Here is a 19,571-nt window from a genome sequence, read left to right as displayed (position 1 = left end):
ATGAATTGAATTCAAGTTTCACTATTTGTCATGGTGGGATTTGGACTCATGTCCCCATAGCATTAGCCTGGGCTCTAGATTACCAGTCTAGAGACATTACCACTACACCACTGCCTCCCCTAAATATTGGCCAAGCCGCCAGTGATAACTCCCCTATGAATAAGTACCATGGGATCTTTTGCATCTACCTGCAAGGGCAGATGGGGCCTCGGTTTAAGATCTCATCTGAAAGACTGCACTTTCAACAGCGCAGCACGCCCTCAGTACTGCACTGGAGTATGTGTCTTTTTTTTGCCTCAAATCCTGGAATGGGTCTTGAATCCACAACCTTCTGGCTCTGAGATGAGAGCAGTACCAACTAAGCCAGGGCTGACAACTAATTACAAGCTAAGTGACTGTGATTTGGTTTAATTGGAGTGTGGATCTTATTATTTATAGCTAAATAGCAAAACTTAGGACAATTTGATAAGCAGAGAAATAGAGTTGGTTGCAGCATAGTGGAGGCTAGGGAGCTGGGAGATATGAAACTGAGGCACTATAGCACCATCACTGGAAGGAGGGTATAATTACACTGAAAGCAACCACAGTGGCGCAGTGGTTAGCACCGCAGCCTCACAGCTCCAGCAACCCGGGTTCAATTCTGGGTACTGCCTGTGTGGAGTTTGCAAGTTCTCCCTGTGTCTGCGTGGGTTTCCTCCGGGCGCTCCGGTTTCCTCCCACATGCCAAAGACTTGCAGGTTGATAGGTAAATTGGCCAGTATAAAATTGCCTGTAGTATAGGTAGGTGGTAGGGAAATATAGGGACAGGTGGGGATGTGGTAGGAATATGGAATTAGTGTAGGATTAGTATAAATGGGTGGTTGATGGTCGGCACAGACTCGGTGGGCCGAAGGGCCTGTTTCAGTGCTGTATCTCTAAACTAAACTAAAAACAAACACAGCACATGGCACAGATCTCATCATTGTCCTCTCTAAACGCTTACCTTGTAAGTTCATATTACAAAGCAAGCTGCTGGATAATAATGCTGTTCAAAAGTAACCTTGCAGCATCGCTGTGTTTAGCACATAGTATCAGCTGTGATTTTGTAGGAACAGAACTTGCACTCCACACTGTTCCCACTCTTATTTAATAGAGCAGAGGAACTGAGCTCCGCGTGTTTAATAAAGATTGGACCTCAGACGTCAGGGAAGCTTTTGGGGTAATTTTCTGACTATCCAATCCATGCCCAGTGGATACCCTCACCAACAGCATTACACATCTGACATTTGGGAACACGATGGGCGGCTTTCTGACCATCAGTTCTAATTGACAGAAGACCACACGCAGCATACATCCAAATTTTCAACTTCGAGCCCGGGAGGGCAAAGTTAAAAAATGACCTATTGAAACTCTGATGGAACAGAGGTGAATTTTCAAGCATGTGCATTAGTGCAATTTACATTCAGCTGTTTCAGGAGATTGTAGATTAGTGCCTTGAGTTAATACCTTGAACTGATGTACTGCTGGCTCAATGCCAGCACTCTCCCATGACTCAGATGAATGCAGCTTCAAGATGCACTCCAGAGGCTTGAGCACAAACAACCTAGGCTGACAATTCAGTGCAGTGTTGAGTGCTGCACTGTTGGAGGTGCCATCTTTCAGTTGTAGCATTCAGTCAAGGCCTTCTCGGTTTGCTGTTAAATGTCACATGGGACAATTCAAAGAAGAGCAGGGGAGTTCTCCTGGTGTTCCCTCAAGCAACACCACTAAAACAGGTTATCTGGTCATTTATCTCATTGCTATTGGTGGGGCCTTGCTATGTGCAAACTTACTGCTGCAGCAATTCCCTATACAGCAGTGACGATCCCTCAAAAGTGCTTCTTTGGCTGTGAAGTGCTTTGGGACATCTGGAGGATATGAATTGCACAATATAAATGCAAGTTCTTTCTTTCTTTCTAGGTCTGTGTAGTCGAAAGAAAACAGGTGCAACAGCAATTTCACTGCATAAGCAGCTGAGTCCAAAAGACTTGTGCGCTTTGAGGAGTTAAGCTGGCCGGCAGTTCACCTATCATACTGAGGCACTCGCAATGGCAAGTGCATGCAGCTGGTAAATGTGACACCTATCATTTCATACAACTGCTGCCATGGGCCGAGAAGCTGGAATAGGAACATTAGGCTCTTCTGGCACAAATAAATCAATGACGTCAACTTCACTGTTTGTTACACGGCTGTCTCGAAAAGCCTCCCAATTGGAGAAGATGTTGCCTAAATTAATGCAGTCTCTCAAATATTGGCACCCACAATACTGAAGCAGTTTAAGATAATACAGGGCACAGCCCTCTGATTGGAATGTCCACAGGATGTGTTTAGTTTAGTTTAGAGATACAGCACTGAAACAGGCCCTTCGGCCCACCGAGTCTGTGCCGACCATCAACCACCCATTTATACTAATCCTACACTAATCCCATATTCCTACCACATCCCCACCTGTCCCTATATTTCCCTACCACCTACCTATACTAGGGGAAATTTATAATGGCCAATTAACCTATCAACCTGCAAGTCTTTGGCATGTGGGAGGAAACCGGAGCACCCGGAGGAAACCCACGCAGACACAGGGAGAACTTGCAAACTCCACACAGGCAGTACCCAGAATTGAACCCGGGTCGCTGGAGCTGTGAGGCAAAATAATAAGTAAGTGTAATCATTTTGTTTGCAAATGTTGTAATTTCTAATGCCTTTATTGAGTTACAAATGTAAATTTCAGTGGCAAGTCCTCACGACTCCAGGGTCAGCTGAGGTCAAAGGTCACCTCCGGCTTCTTTTCTCCACTACCAACCATCTCCTTAAATCCCAATGCTCCACCTCCTCTGCCATCATCTTCAACAAGTGTCAAGAGCTCTCGGTAGGTGCCTCTGTCCCGAAAATTGAGATTGTCTATTCATCAGCCTCTGTTCCTTGCCCGCAAACCAAAATTTCACCTATTCTTCCCCCACTCCTGCCCTCAAACAGCATCTCAGCATCCACTTTTTTTACCTTTGTGTCGTGACCAGTGTTGCCCCATAGCTGTGCAAGTGCGTGGCCACACAGCAATTGGAAACGTGCCACGTATGGGAACAAACAGGCCACACACAAGCAGCGTTCCCTTTAAGATGCATGCAAGTGCAGCCATGTGTTCTTCTTAAAGGGATTTCACAGAGAAACACACAGGCTGCGCACAGCAAACAGAAATTACAGGGAACAGTGGTAGTGACTGGATATTTTCTGTGGTTATAGAAATTTAATTTGCTGTCTCTGCTGAGACAATTCCTGACTGGGTGTGAGGGTTTAATTCAATATGCATTGCATGTAAGCACAAGTTTTTAATTTGTCTGACATTACCTAGTTTTAAATGGCAAGAAGCATGTAAGTTTACCAGACTAAAATACACGCTAAATCAACATCACTAATTCGGATTATCTGGTCATTATCACATTGCTGTTGTGGGAGCTTGCTGTGCACAAATTGGCTGCCACATTTCCTATATTACAACTGCACTTCAAAAGTACGACAATGGCTGTAAAGCGCTTTGTGACATCCTGAAGTCATGAAAGGCGCTATATAAATGCAATTCTTTGATTTTTTTCCTTTCTTTTGAAGGCCACTGGTGCATAATAATATAAAAGATCTGTATAATTAATTTTTAAAAAATGAACTCCATATGACTTCACTGAACATCTGATTTTTCTCTCACTTGCAACACACGGCACAGCCCAAGCACCAAAGCACAGTAACGATTTGCTCACTTACAATTCAGCTCACCTGGCTCCATGTAAAGCTGCCATCCTTACCTGGTCTGGCCTACATGTGACTCTTAACTGCCCTCTGAAATGGCCTGGCAAGAGATACTCTGTTGTCAAGGGCAATTAGGGACGGGCAACAAATGCTGGCCTTGCCAATGATGCCAACATCCCATGAAAGAATTAACAAAAAACGTACTTACACCTTCACCTGACTCAGAGGCCATAGGTTCAAACCCACTCCAGGTAGGATTTGGGTGGATGGGTATGAGGCAAGTTGGAAACTCATCCACTGCTCCTGATATTATAACTCCCGGGCCTCAATTTAAATCCTGATCATTCCAAGCAGGAAGTTGGTGGGAGATGAAGGGAAGAATCACACAATCCAAGGCCGTCCGCCAGCACCCGGTTGGTGGAGTGATTAGCTTCAGGGACCATCCCATGGGAGTCTCACATTTGGGAAGAGGGCGGAGTTGGAGAGTCCACAGCAGTGGAGGCCTAAGCTTTCCTGGTGGGCTGCGCAAGAGCACTCTTGTTCCTCGGCCTCACAAACCAAAGAGAGGATTAACTGCCCAAAAACAACCCACAAAATGTATCCCTCTTTAATGGTCATTAGGCCTTTCAAATTGAATAAAGATCTCAGTAAGTCATGAAAGGTTGTTGATGGTTTCGTAGATGTTAGATAACCATCCCCACTTTTAAACCACCCCGAGCTATCACTGGGTTTACACCACTAAAAATATAGGAGCAGACAAGAATCAGTAAAAACCATGGAGAGTGTTGTCCATGACCTCATCAGTGATTAGAGAATCAGCTGTTCTTCTCTAGTTACTTCCACATTAACAGTGTTTCTTGTAGGCCTGCTGGTACTTCCGCAGCTTCCAATAACCTTTTCTTCATTTAGTTCCAAGGGCTTTTGAATGTCAATCACTTAATTCCCCTGAGGCACTAGTTTGCAGCAAGCAAGCATCAAATGGCGCTGGCCAAAGACATTTCAGAACAAAACATTACAAAGGGAGCTTGGTGCACTGTACATTCCAAACTAATGAATGGGGAACACAGAGCAGAAGCTGAAAGCTGCAGTTTGTTCCACAAACAAGGAGGCTGACGTCCAGATCCTGAGGTAATTTGTGAAGATCTTACTCAGAAGTGGAATAAACTGTACAAGCCCAGGCTGCATTCTGTATATACCACAGGGTAAAGATTTGAACACATAGCTTACAACAACATATACATTCTATAGCACCTTCAATGTTCAATGAGGCGCTTCTCAGGAGTGTTATCAAACAAGCCATGTAAGGAGATATTAGGATGGGTGATCAAAAGCTTGGTCAAAGAGGTAGGTTTTAAGGAGCATCTTAAAAGAGGACAGAGAGGTAGAGCGGTGGAGGGTTTAGGGAGGGAATTCCAGAGCTTAAGGCCTAGGCAGCTGAAGGTACAGCTGCCTCTGGTGGAGCGATTAAAATTCAGAATGTGTAAGAGTCTAAATTGGAGGAGCAGAGAGATCTCGGAGGGTTGCAGGGCTGGAGGAGATTACAGAGATAGGGAGGAGCAAGGCCATGGAGGGATTTGAAAACAAGGATGATAATTTTAAAATCGATGCATTGCTGGACCCAGGAGCCAATGTTGGACCAAGAGCCAAAGTAGGTCAGTAAGCACTGGATAATGGATGAACGGGACTTTGTGCAAGTTATGATACTGGATCAGAATTTTGGATGAGATCATTTATGGAGGATGGATGATGGAAAGCTAGTCAGGATAGCACTGGAATAATCAAGGTATGGATTAGGGTTTCAGCAGATGAGCTGAGGCAGGGATGAAGACGGGCAATGTTTACAAGATTGAGAGGTGACCTCACTGAAACATAGAAAATTCATAGAGGATATGACACGGTAGACGCTAAGAGGCTGTTTGCCTTGGCCAGAGGGCTTAGAACTAGGGGTCATAGTCTCAGTACAAGGGCTAGGCTGTGTAGAACTGAAATGAGGAGAAATTTTTTCACTCAGAGGACTGTGAGGCTGAACATGCTCAGTCAAAAAGTATATTCCAGACTGAGATTAATAGACTTTTGGCACTAAAGGAATCGAGGGTTATGGGGATAGGGTAGAAAAGGGGAGTTGAGGTAGAAGATCAGCCGCAATCATACTGAATGGTGAGCAGGCTTGAGGGGCCATATGACCTACTCCAGCTCTTTATGTTCTTAAGCTACACAGGTGGAATAGGCAGTCTTGGTAATGGAGTGGATATGTGATGGGAAGCTATACAATATTCACTACAACTTCCCACCGTGCAAAACTAGATGGGTCCTGAGCCGCTAGAACTGTTGTGCCAAGATGGGAAATTGGTCAAGGATGCATAGCATGGGGTAAGGTTAGATACATTTCATGCAATTTTATTTGATTTATTTTTTGGAGCATCAGAGAGAAACATGTCGAACCTTTTCTCAGACTGACACCTTTAAAAAACTCAATTATTGTCAAGGAGAGAAATTGAGGGTTAGAGAGATAGTAATATTCTGCCTGATTTTCTTTACATGGGACACAAAATCTTTGTTATTAGGAAAGATTGAACAGACTGGATCTCTTTTCTCTAGAAAAGAGAAGACTAAATGGTAATCTGATAGAGGTCTTTAAGATTATGGAGGTTTTTTTAAAATTCATTCATGGGATGTGGGCATCGCTGGCCAGGCCAGTATTTATTGCCCATCCCTAATTGCCCTTGAGAAGGTGGTGATGAACTGCCTTCTTGAACCGCCGCAGTCCATTTGGGGTAGGTACACCCACAGTGCTGTGAGGAAGGGAGTTCCAGGATTTTGACTCAGCGACAGTGAAGGAACGGCGATATAGTTCCAAGTCAGGAGGTGTGTGACTTGGAGGGGAACTTGCAGGTGGTGGTGTTCCCATGCATTTGCTGCCCTTGTCCTTATGGTTGGTAGAGGTCGCGGGTTTGGAAGGTGCTGTCTAAGGAGCCTTGGTGCATTGCTGCAGTGCATCTTGTAGATGGTACACACTGCTGCCACTGTGCGTCAGCGGTGGAGGGAGTGAATGTTTGTAGATGGGGTGCCAATCAAGAGGGCTGCTTTGTCCTGGATGGTGTCGAGCTTCTTGAGTGTTGTTGGAGCTGCACCCATCCAGGCAAGTGGAGAGTATTCCATCACACTCCTGACTTGTGCCTTGTAGATGGTGGACAGGCTTTGGGAGTCAGGAGATGAGTTACTCGCCACAGGATTCCTAGCCTCTGACCTGCCCTTGTAGCCACGATATTTATTTGGCTACTCCAGTTCAGTTTCTAGTAAATGGTAGCCCCTCGGATGTTGATAGTGGGGGATTCAGCGATGGTAATGCCGTTGAATGTCAAGGGGAGATGGTTAGATTCTCTCTTGTTGGAGATGGTCATTGCCTGGCACTTGTGTGGCGCAAATGTTACTTGCCATTTATCAGCCCAAGCCTGGATATTGTTCAGGTCTTGCTGTATTTCTACACGGATTGCTTCAGTATCTGAGGAGTCACAAATGGTGCTGAACATTGTGCAATCATCAGCGAACATCCCCACTTCTGACCTTATGATTGAAGGAAAGTCATTGATGAAGCAGCTGAAGATGGTTGGGCCTAGGACACTACCCTGAGGAACTCCTTCAGTGATGTCCTTGAACTCAGATGATTGATCTCCAACAACCACAACCATCTTCCTTTGCACTAGGTATGACTCCAGCCAGTGGAGGGTTTTCCCTCTGATTCCCATTGACCTCCATTTTGCTAGGGCTCCTCAATGCCATACTCAGTCAAATGGTGCCTTGATGTCAAGGGCAGTTCACTCTCACCTCACCTCTTGAGTTCAGCTCTTTTGTCCATGTTTGAACCAAGGCTGTAATGAGGTCAGGAGCTGAGTGGCCCTGGCGGAACCCAAACTGAACATCACTGAGCAGGTTATTGCTAAGCAAAAGACGCTTGATGGCATTGTTGATGACACCTTCCATCACTTTACTGATGATTGAGAGTAGGCTGATGAGGCGGTAATTGGCCGGGTTGGACTTGTCCTGCTTTTTGTGTACAGGACATACCTGGGCAATTTTCCACATTGCAGGGTAGATGCCAGTGTTGTAGCTGTACCGGAACAGCTTGGCTAGGGGCGCGGCTAGTTCTGGAGCACAGGTCTTCAGTACTATTGCCAGAATATTGTCAGGGCCCATAGCTTTTGCAGTATCCAGTGCCTTCAGTCATTTCTTGACATCACGCGGAATGAAACGAATTGGCTGAAGTCTGGCATCTGTGCTGTTGGGGACTTCAGGAGGAGGCCGAGATGGATCATCAACTTGGCACTTCTGGCTGAAGATTGTTGCAAATGCTTCAGCCTTATCTTTCACACTGATGTGCTGGGCTCCCCCATCATTGAGGATGGGGATATTTGTGGACCCAGTTCCTCCAATTAGTTGTTTAATTGTCCACCACCATTCATGGCTGGATGTGGCAGGACTGCAGAGCTTAGATCTGATCCGTTGGTCATGGGATCGCTTAGCTCTGTCTATCGCATGCTGCTTACGCAGTTTGGCACGCAGATAGTCCTGTCTTGTAGCTTCACCAGGTTGACACTTCATTTTGAGGTATGCCTGGTGCTGCTCCTGGCATGCTCTCCTGCATTCTTCATTGAACCAGGGTTGGTCTCCTGGCTTGATGGTAATGGTAGTGTGGAGGACATGCCAGGCCATGAGGTTACAGATTGTGGTTGAGTACAATTCTGCTGCTGCTGATGGCCCACAGTGCCTCATAGATGCCCAGTTTTGTATTGCTAGATCTGTTCAAAATCTATCCCATTTAGCACGGTGATAGTGCCACACAACACGATGGAGGGTATCCTCAATGTGAGGGCGGGACTTCGTCTCCACAAGGACTGTGCGCTCTTCACTCCTACCAATACTATCATGGACAGATGCATCTGCAGCAGGCAGATTGGTGAGGACGAGATCAAGTATGTTTTCCCCTGTTGTTGGTTCCCTCACCACCTGCCGCATACCCAGTCTAGCAGATATGTCCTTTAGGACTCGGCCAGCTCGGTCAGTTGTGGTGCTACCGAGCCACTCTGGGTGATGGACATTGAAGTCCCTCACCCAGAGTACATTTTGTGCCCTCACCACCCTCAGTGCTTCCTCCAAGTGCTGTTCAACATGGAGGAGTACTGACTCATCAGCTGAGGGAGGGCGGGAGGTGGTAATCAGCAGGAGGTTTCCTTGTCCATGTTTGATCTGATGCCATGAGACTTCATGGGGTCCAGAGTCGATGTTGAGCACTCCCAGGGCAACTCCCTCCCTACTGTCTACCACTGTGCCGCCACCTCTGGTGGGTCTGTCCTGCTGGTGGGATAGACATAGGGAAGCTGTTTCCACTTGTGAGGGAGAACAAAATTAGGGGCATAGTCACTAATAAATCTAATCGGGAATTCTGGAGAAACTTCCTTACAGAGCGAGTGGTCAATGTCAGATGTGGCTAAGTTGGTAGCCTCTGAGTCAGAACATTGTGGGTTTATGGCCCACTCCAGAAGCTTGAGCACAAAATCTAGGCTGATACACCAAAAGAAGGACTTGTTTACTAGCAACTCTCGCAACCACCAGATGTCCCAAAGTACCTTCGACCCAATGAAGAACTTTTTGAAGTGTAGTCATTATTGTAATGTAGGAAAGGCGGCAGCCAATTTGTACACAGCAAGCTCCCACAAACAGCAATGTGATAATGTCCAGATAATCTGTTCTTTTGGTGATGTTGATTGAGGAATAAATATTGGCCAGGACATCGGGGTAACTCCCCTATTCTTCGTCAAAATAATGCTTTTACGTCAAACTGAGAGGGCAGACGGGGCCTCGGTTTAACATCTCATTCGAAAATTCAGTGCAGTACTGAGGAAGTGCTACACTATCAGAGGTGCTGTCTTTCAGATGAGATGTTAAACTGGGGCCTAATCTGCCCTCTCAGGTAAACATACAATACCGTGGCACTATTTCAAAGAAGGGTAGGGGTGTCCTTGGTGTCCTGGCTAACGTTTATCCCTCAATCAACACCACTAAAACAGATTACCTGGTCATTATCACATTGTTGGTTGTGGGTGCTTGCTGTGCATTTCTTTACAACATCAGAACACTGACTACACTTCAAAAGTACTTCATTGACTGTGAAGTGCTTCAGGATGTCCTGAGGTTGTGAAAGACGCTACATAAATGCAAGTCTTTTGTGGTTTTTTTTGAGAATGTGGAACTTGCGACCACAAATTGTTGAGGCTAACAGCTTGGATTTCATTAAGGGGAGACTTGATAAAAAACATGAGGGAGAAAGGTATCACAGGGTTATGCTTGATAGGGTTCAATGAAAAGGCCTGGAAGAGACTTGTGTGGAGCATGGACCAGATGGGCAGAATGGCCTTTTCCTGTGCTGTAAATTCCATGTAATTTTGTGACATAGGCATTGGAGCTCACTGCTCCTTAAAATAGTGGATCAACTAGTGATGTTGGAGAGGGGACAGAAATTCACAGGAGGAGGCCATTTAACCATTTGAGCCTGGTCCATCATTCAATGGGATCATGGCTGATCTGCCATCTAACTCCATACCCGCCTTTGCCCCATATCCCTTAACACCTTTAGTTAAATAAAATATATCAATCTTAATATTAAAATTAACAATTGATCTAACATCAATTGCCATTTGCAGAAGGCAGTTCCAAACTTCTCCCACCCTTTTGAATGTGGAAGAGTTTCCTAATTTCACTTCTGAAACACCTGGCTCAAAGTTTTAAACTATACCCCCTAGTTCTTAACTCCCCAACCAGTGAAATAGTTTCTCTCTATCAACCCTCTCTGTTCCCCTTACTGAGGGACACTCTGGATGAAGTGAACTTGATGAGCCAAAGTGGCTTTGGAATTCTTTGTGGACATGGTCTGTGGAAGGAATGGGCTCAATACCTCACTTCTGTTCCATGCTTTCAGTCCTTACTTCATGATTTGCTAAGAATTGATGACAATTTAGTTTGCATCATAAAGAACCTACGGCAACACTGAAGAAGCATTTATGATATAAAGACAGGCACTGTCTCACAGACACCCCTGAGGTTCCATGTACATACAGTTACTGTTGAAACTCCCCAATCCAAATCACAACCTGATACCCACTGTGAGTTAAAGAGTTAAATGGAACATTCTGGATGGCAGGGAGTGAATTATAAAGCTGTAATCGAAACAAGGCAATCAGTTGAAGTCATAAACCCCAACTAAATTGAGGACTAAGCATTTTATAATAGTTGAGCCTGTGATTAGATTACAGCTCTGTATCTTGCACCTTGCCAACTGTCACTTTTTAAAAACAAATATATAATGTTACATTTTAGTGTGAGCTCGGTGTTTCACTTTTAAGATCTGTTTTCATTGGCAGTAGCTGACAGCATACATTATCTCACTGATTTGTAGTGATGGTCATTAAAGGATATTTTGTCTTGTGATGTTGAAAAGAACATTAAATATAGGGCCATGGATGATTGGGATTCAGTAAATAAGGCTGCAATTAACTTTTGGGATTCGGATTACATAATAAACCAAAAAATCAAAATTTCAGTGAGTTATCAGCGTCACCTAAACCTGAGGATTCAATTACAGGCTCACTCCTACTCACAACTATCATTTTTTTCGCAATATATATTATGGGCTGAAAGAAAGACTTTCATGATCTCAGGAGGTCTTAAAGTGCTTTACAACCAATGAATTACTTTCAAAGTGTTGTAATGTATGAAACACGGCAATTGATTTGCACACAGCAAGCTCCCACAAACAGCGATGATGATGACCTGTTTTTTAGTGATATTGGTTGTGGGATAAATATTGGAGAGAACTCCCCTACTCATTTTCAAAGTAGGGCCATGGGATCTTTCACATCCACCTGAGAGTGTGGACGGGGCCTTGGTTTAACGTCTCAGCCGAAAGACGACATCTCCGACAGCACAGCACTCCCTCACCACAGCGTCAGCCTGGATTACGTTATGAATTTCCAGAGTGGGACCTGAACCCACAAGCCTCACAACCTTCTGAGTGAAGAAACTTCTCCTCATCTAAGTCCTAATGGCCGACTCCTTATCCTGAGAGTATGACCCCGAGTTTCAGTCCCTCCGGCCAGAGAAACAGCCTCTCAATATCTACCCTGTCAAGCCCTCTAAGAATGTTATACATTTCAATGAGATCACAGGTTGGATTTAGAGGCTGTGATAATTATCCTGCTGCCGGGACCAAAGCTGTGTGGGGGAAGGGCGGCGACTCCGCTTTGGTGGGCAGCAGGACCTGTGGCCGCATTTTGCCAGCAGTAGCCAATGATGTGGCTGCCGCCGGAGCTGCTGTCCCTATTAAGGACGGTGGTCCGGCCCCAAGAACTGCCAGCCGAATCAGAGGGCCAGCAGCTCAGTAGCGCCACCTGGAGGATGAGGCCGCATCGATGGCCGTGCGCCTTCAAAATCAGCTAAGTGGGGTCGAGGGGCACCAGGGCCAGTCGTGCGGGCCACAGCGAGGGGTGGGGGTGAGATCGCTGAGGTCCGCAGGGGGGGCCCCTCTGTGGGCCAAAGATATCCCAAAGTGGAGGACCCTCCATCCGGAGTCTGCTGGAAGACCGCCAGGATTTGCTTGCTGGTCTCCCCATGCGGTGGCGGACCCTGCAACAGCTGGTAAAATGCAGCAGAGGCGGGAAGAGACCCTTAATTGGCCACTTAAGTGGCTGAATTGGACTCCAGGCACTGGCAAAACGGCATGGCAGCAGGAAGACATTGGGCAGGCCACCACCCCCCTCCCCTCACCCCCCAGCCTTCCCACGCCATGCTGCCAGCCTTCCCACCTCCCAGCCCCTCCCCAAAGGGCTGGTAAAATTCAGCCTCACCTCTCATCTTTCTAAACTCCAGCCTATACAGGCCCAGTGTACTCAATCTCTCCTCATACGACGAGGCAGTGCTCCTGGTCAGGCGCACTATATTTCAGATGAACTGAAGCCTTCTCTGCCCCTTAGGTGAATGTAAAAGATTCTATGGCACAATTTCAAAGAAGAGCAGGGGGGTTTCACTTGGTTTGCCCCTCCCTCGTTCTGGCACTAGAGTATTCCACTAGATTTTATGCTCAAGTGGGACTTAAATCCACAACCTTCTGACTCCAAGGTGAGGATACTACCATTTGAGCCGCCTGCTGGTGCCATCGATAGATGGGGTTGGTGAGGGACACTTCAAACAAGCCCTTATAAAGCGGCCAAGTGGGATTCTTAATGCAGCAGCAATATTTGCCCCTCAACCATTATGAAAAATCATGGGCTGGATTTTTGATCCCTGGAGAAGGCGGGACCTGGATGGGAAATGGCTGCGGTGAACTGGCTCTCCGATATGGTCCCGTCTCCCATCACCTTTTGCACAGACGTCAGGACCTGGATGCCAGCAAGCCGCCCGAACGCGGTGGCTCAGCACCTGAGCATGTAAATAAGGAAATTAACAGCCAGTTAAAGGCTGTAAGTGATTCTTGTTCTCAGGCAGGGGGACCACGAAGGGTCGTGATCATGTCCCCGTGTAAGAGGCAGCAGCCCAGCAGTCACGGAATCGGGTCCATTTAGCATCAGTGTAAAGGGTAATGGCTTAGAGAGCTGCTCAGGCAGAGGCACACAGTGCCAGTATGTGTGCAAAGGTAGCACATAGTTAACTCTGTAGGCACTGGCGAATTTGTGGGGGAGTGACCCTACAGGGTTCAGGCAGCCATAAGCTTGCTCGTAGAGGCAAGAGAGGACAAACATGGAGATGAACTGAGCTACTCAGATATGGGAACGAACAGTGATGAGAAGCAGCCACTCACACAGCAAGTGCAGGCCAGTGGTGCTGAGACACACAGAGGTGTTGGACGATTCCCCCCCCCCGACGCTACCTGGCCACTAATTGGCCTGCTCGTTTAAAATCACGTCACACACCAACACAATGCGGGGGTCAGTTCCCAGAAATGCGCCTGAGGTCACGGTCCCGACCCCGGATCCAAAATTCTGTCCACTTTGGAGTCATTAACTTGGTGCTGCTTTTTGACCTGACTGTGTGCAAATTGGCTGCTTCATTTCTTCCATTACAACTGTGACTATACTTCAAAAAGTACTTTATCGATTGCACTTTGGGACAGCCTAAGGTAGTGAAAGGTGCTATGTAAATCCACATCTTTCATTCTACTTCCCCTCGGCCAAAGAATAATGCGCAGTGCAGGAGACCAAAAGAGGGGAACAGAAATAAGGAAGGAATAAAACTAAAAATCTAAAAATCTAGTAAAAGTTAATTTAGTTAGATAGCAGATGGTGACAAGTAGGATTCTGGTTTTTAATCTCTTTTCTCAAAGAGACTGTATGGCACTATCTAGCTGTTATGTGTTTTCTATTTCCAAAACCACATCAAAGTGCCTGCAACCACTGAGATGAATGATATTACATTCCAGGTTGCACGTGGGCCCTTCCCATAATCTACAGTGTGAAGTAGTTGATATCCAAAGGAGACCAGAAAATGTTGGTTTCAATAAGCTGAGAATAATGCACAGCGCAGGACAATTAGAGAAGAAAAATTAAAATAAAACATAAGAAAATCTAGTTAAAGGTTTAAGTTAGATAACAGGTGGGAAAATAGCACATCTATTTGTCTTCTTTGCTAGACAGAGATTTGATAAAATGATTTGAACAGAAACTACTCTCCTTCGGTGTGCCTTCCCCCTTAAGTCAAACTATCGTGTTCATTTTTGCTTTGTTTTCATGGTTTTCTCTCGTGAGTAGGGCAGGAGAGTAGTGGTGAGCACTTCGGCCTCATGAATGGACTCTTTTCACTTCAGTGAATCTCTCAATAAACATTTCTGCAAATATTCATATCAAAGTAGCAGATGTTCAACTAACTGCTGCAGTGTCATCGTCCACTGTAGCCAGAATTCTCATAATACTGCACGACAGCTGCATCCTGGTAGAACACACAACTTAGCTGGCTTGATGACTGAGTCGGGGTGTGGTACTAAATGACAGAAGGTCCCATGTTCGATCCCACAATAATATCGTTGCTTGGGTTAGCCTTGAAATCACTCCAAGATATCCATTATTTTTGATCATATATACTGTGACACTCAAGACATTAATATATTTAGAGGACAAGGGGAGTGTTTATTTCATCAACTGTAGCTGACTCCGGATGCCAGTGCACTTCAAGCTGCTGATGTATGACAGTATCCACACTGAAAGATTAGTGATTGCAAAGTCCTTACTACTAGTTTATTATGGGATAATCAACATTTAATTGCTAATAAATAGTAACATAGTGATAAATGAATACAGGACACTGAACACTCTAAGTGAAGAGATCCCTATCGGAATTCAATCCAGGTCACTTCTGTGCCCTCTTGCTTGTACTATCCCAGCCGTCTACATTTGGAGTCTCAGAGATGTCCGACAGTAAAACTAACCTTGGAAAGGGGATCCAGATGAAGTTTGGGGCAGGGAGCCTTCTGCAGCCTGTCTTCCAGGATAAAACTTCTGATTGTAATATTTGGGTTTAAACGTGAACTGTTGGGATTGGCCACGCTGCATAAGCATCATCAGTGATTGTGACGGCAGAGGCATCAAGCTGTGAGAGGAAGAAAACAGAGTAGTTAACAAAAGATCTACAACATGATCACTGTGAAATACAACAGCACTTAGCCAGCACAAGTCATAATTAAAAAAAAGGAATTCTCTTTTAAAAATACAATTGATTTATACACCTTAGAATGCTTACAGCAAAGGAGGCCATTCTGACCAGTGTGTCCATGCTAGCTCCCTGCAAGAGCAATTCAACTAGACCCACTCGCCCCCTGACCCCTTCCCCATAGACCTGCAAATTTTTCTAACAGCACTGTTGCTGTACCAACACCCCAAGGACTGCAGAGGTTCAAGAAGGCAGCTCACCACCACCTTCTCAAGGGCAATTAGGGATGGGCAATAAATGCTGGCCTAGCCAGTGATGCCCACATCCCATGAACGAAATAAAAAGATAATTGTCCAATTCTCTTTTGAAGATCTCAATTGAATCCGCCTCCACCACTCTCTCAGGCAGTACATTCCCGATCAAGTCAGATTATATTGCTGTAAAGTTTCAAGCATGCTCACTTGTGTGGGATACTGGAGGAACCTGGGAACGTCCTTGGAGTTGCTCCCACACTCTGCTAGTATAACAGGGGTAAATAGGCTTGCTGTGAACTTACAGTGGAGTTGTGGAGGCAGAATGGGAGCAGTCCCACCAGCACAGGAAGTCCCCCACCCACATTTTATTATTAAGGAAGAAGACAAAATAAAATTGAAGCTTATTGCTGTGATAATAAAATTTCCCACTTTAACATTTAAAAAAGAAAGACTTGCATTTCTATTACACAACCTCAGTATGTCCCAAAGCACTTTACAGCCAATGAAGTACTTTTGAAGTGTGGTCGTTGTTGTAATGTTGGAAACTCAGCAGCCAATTTGCGCAAAGCAAGCTCCCACAAACAGCCATGTGATGACCAGATAATCTGCTTTAGTGATGTTAATTGACAGAAACCATCGCCAAGGCACCAGGGATAAATCCCCTGCTTTTCTTTGAAATAGCAGTATGTGATTTTTTTTTTACATCCACCTTAAGTCAGCAGACAGTGCCTCAGTTTCACATCCAACAAAGTGGCATCTCCAACAGTGCAGAACTCACTCAGGACTGCACTGGAATATCAGCCTCGATTTATGTGTTTAAGTCTCTACAGTACGACTTGAACCCACAACCTTCTGTCCCAGAGGTGAAAGTGCTAACAACTGAGCCACAGTTGACATTTTGGGCAGAATTATCACCAACCCCCCACACCCCCCCCCCCCCCCGCAGATGGGGGCGAGTACCTGGGTGGGCAGGCACGAAAATAAGCAACACCAGTTGGTGTGCCGATTTGTCAGTTTGTTGGCACCATCCCGCCCCCGTTCATTCTCCCAGAAACGGTATGGGGGTCAGCAGGGCAAGCAGCGGTAGGTAGCCAATTAAGGGTCTTTAAGAGCCACTAAAGGCCTATTGTCAGAGGCCAGCTGGAATTTTCCTGTCGGCCTCCAGGCCTCCCAAGGTGTCAGGGACTGGTCCAACTGCCTGGAGGCAGCCTTCTGGCGGCAGATCTGGGGCCGATGCTCCAGGCAGGCTTTGAGGCCCTCCCGGCCTGCCTGGCTACAGCTGGGGCCACAGGCCACCCTGTGGTGGTCCAGCTGCTGATCCCATTTTTAAATTTTAGAGTTTAAAAAGGTGGAGAGAGGCTGCCTCAAGATGGAGGCGCCTTCTCTCTCTCTTACTTGACGAGGCAGGCTCCTTCCAAGCTGGAGGGCCTCCTAAAATCCCCCTAGGTTGCTTAGCTACCTACAGCCGCGGGTGCTGTGCTCCCGGGATTTTCACCGCAGGCAGCAAGGACACCTGCCCAAAGGCAGCGGGGTCCTTTACAGCATATACATCTCGGGTCGCAATGACATCATTGGAACATGACTGTATTTACTTAGAAGACTGAGTGGGAAATGGCAATCAAGCTATCCCAAAGCTGGGCGAGATCAGAGACCATTAGAAGTCCAATAAAGTAACTTGCAATTATATTATCCCCTGCCATGTTCTTCTGCCCACTCACCAAGAGCTCCACGGGACAGTTTGGCAGCTAGTTCCTCAGGCCTACCTGTTTGGTGAGTAGATTTTGGGGGCTGGATTTCGCCACACAGGTGGTGGCAGGTTTCGAGGTGGGCAAGGCGGAAGTTTCTTGTTACTAGCTGGCGCGCCGATTTGCTGCCACGTTCCCGCCTCTGGCCTATTTTCAGGGGGTAGGGCAGCTTCCGTGTGGGGTGACGCTACCTGCCCACCAACGGCAAATAGCCAATTAAAGTACCAATTGACAGCACTCTTCCTGTGCCATCTGGATTTCTCCCCCAGCTACCCCTCACCGCCCCATCACTCCGATGTGGCTGCAAGCTGTAGATTAAAGGCTGGCTGCCTCCCAGCGGCAGGCCCGTGGGTGGGGCAGAGTCACGTCCTGCAAGGCAGCACAGCATAGATCTGCTGGGCCACGAGGGCCACAGCTGCCGCCACAGGCCATCCTGTGGAGGGGTACCATCCGCAACGATGGCCTGGCAGCTCTGGCCACAGTTTACTTTGTTGAACTGTCAATTCTTCAGAGGGCGGCTTCATGGTGAGGTTCCCTCGTGATCCCCAAGCTGCCTCAGCTGCGCTCACCTCTCCCAGTGGGGCTGTCAGGGCCTCCGAGCTGCCCGGTCTCTGATTGGATTGGCAGCATTGACAGCCTGCCAGTATCTGGCGAACGAGGAGGTGGCCAATGAAGAGGCTGCCTCTGGGCAGACATGTGTCCAGGAAGTGTGGGCTCAGGACCCCCATTTAATCCCCATGTTGGGGTCCTGAAGGCAATGGTAAAATCGAGCCTTGGGAGTTTAAATCCCCCGGCTATGGGTTTTTCCCCAGAATGATGAGTTTTGAACTGACATTAAAAGTCACCCACTGAAGACTGGATGCCAATTAAAATTGGGGCCAAGGAATGATAATCCATGGGTCATACTTTCTGTCTCAGAGATAATAGCACCATTAAGAACAGACAACTCCGCGATACAAAAATACAATTTTGCAATGATGGACCAGTCTGGAAAGCACACATTATTGTCAAATTAAAACTTCCACCTGACTTTTATCATTTTTACTACTTGTCTTGTGAGATATAAACAGAATACATAATAAGGATCCTGTGGAACGTGATTTATACTCCATCTTACGGTTCTGCCTATTTTTTTTTTCTTCTTTGGCCTCCTTATCTCGAGAGACAATGGATAAGCGCCTGGAGGTGGTCAGTGGTTTGTGAAGCAGCGCCTGGAGTGGCTATAAGGCCAATTCTGGAGTGACAGGCTCTTCCACAGGTGCTGCAGAAAAATTTGTTTGTCAGGGCTGTTACACAGTTGGCTCTCTCCTTGCGCTTCTGTCTTTTTTCCTGACAACTGCTAAGTCTCTTCGACTCGTCACTCTTTAGCCCCGCCTTTACGGCTGCCCGCCAGCTCTGGCGAACGCTGGCAACTGACTCCCACGACTTGTGATCAATGTCACAGGACTTCATGTCGCGTTTGCAGACGTCTTTAAAGCGGAGACATGGACGGCCGGTGGGTCTGATACCAGTGGCGAGCTCGCTGTACAATGTGTCTTTGGGGATCCTGCCATCTTCCATGCGGCTCACATGGCCAAGCCATCTCAAGCTACGCTGACTCAGTATAAGCTGGGGATGTTGGCCGCCTCGAGGACTTCGGTGTTGGAGATACTGTCCTGCCACCTGATGCCAAGTATTCTCTGGAGGCAGCGAAGATGGAATGAATTGAGACGTCGCTCTTGGCTGACATACATTGTCCAGGCCTTGCTGCCATAGAGCAAGGTACTGAGGACACAGGCTTGATACACTCGGACTTTTGTGTTCCGTGTCAGTGCGCCATTTTCCCACACTCTCTTGGCCAGTCTGGACATTGCAGTGGAAGCCTTTCCCATGCGCTTGTTGATTTCTGCATCTAGAGACAGGTTACTGGTGATAGTTGAGCCTAGGTAGGTGAACTCTTGAACCACTTCCAGAGCGTGGTCGCCAATATTGATGGATGGAGCATTTCTGACATCCTGCCCCATGATGTTCGTTTTCTTGAGGCTGATGGTTAGGCCAAATTCATTGCAGGCAGCCGCAAACCTGTCAATGAGACTCTGCAGGCACTCTTCAGTGTGAGATGTTAAAGCAGCATCGTCAGCAAAGAGGAGTT

General features: G+C 46.6%; 1 protein-coding gene across 5 annotated transcripts in view; it reads right to left on the bottom strand.

Moving 5' to 3' along the window:
- The window catches only part of ltbp1 (latent transforming growth factor beta binding protein 1), a 368,337-nt gene that overhangs the window by 270,025 nt on the left and 78,741 nt on the right, over positions 1-19,571 (bottom strand). For all 5 annotated transcript variants that reach the window (XM_068045343.1, XM_068045346.1, XM_068045345.1 and 2 more), the window contains exon 4: positions 15,221-15,381. In XM_068045343.1, coding sequence (XP_067901444.1) covers positions 15,221-15,381 — 161 coding nt within the window. The remainder of the gene's footprint in view (positions 1-15,220; positions 15,382-19,571) is intronic.

This window comes from Heterodontus francisci, chromosome 13 (genome assembly GCF_036365525.1).
Source record: "Heterodontus francisci isolate sHetFra1 chromosome 13, sHetFra1.hap1, whole genome shotgun sequence".
Lineage (NCBI taxonomy): Eukaryota > Metazoa > Chordata > Chondrichthyes > Heterodontiformes > Heterodontidae > Heterodontus > Heterodontus francisci.
The sequence above is the reverse complement of the archived record's forward strand: the minus strand, read 5'-3'. Positions and strand labels throughout refer to the sequence as shown.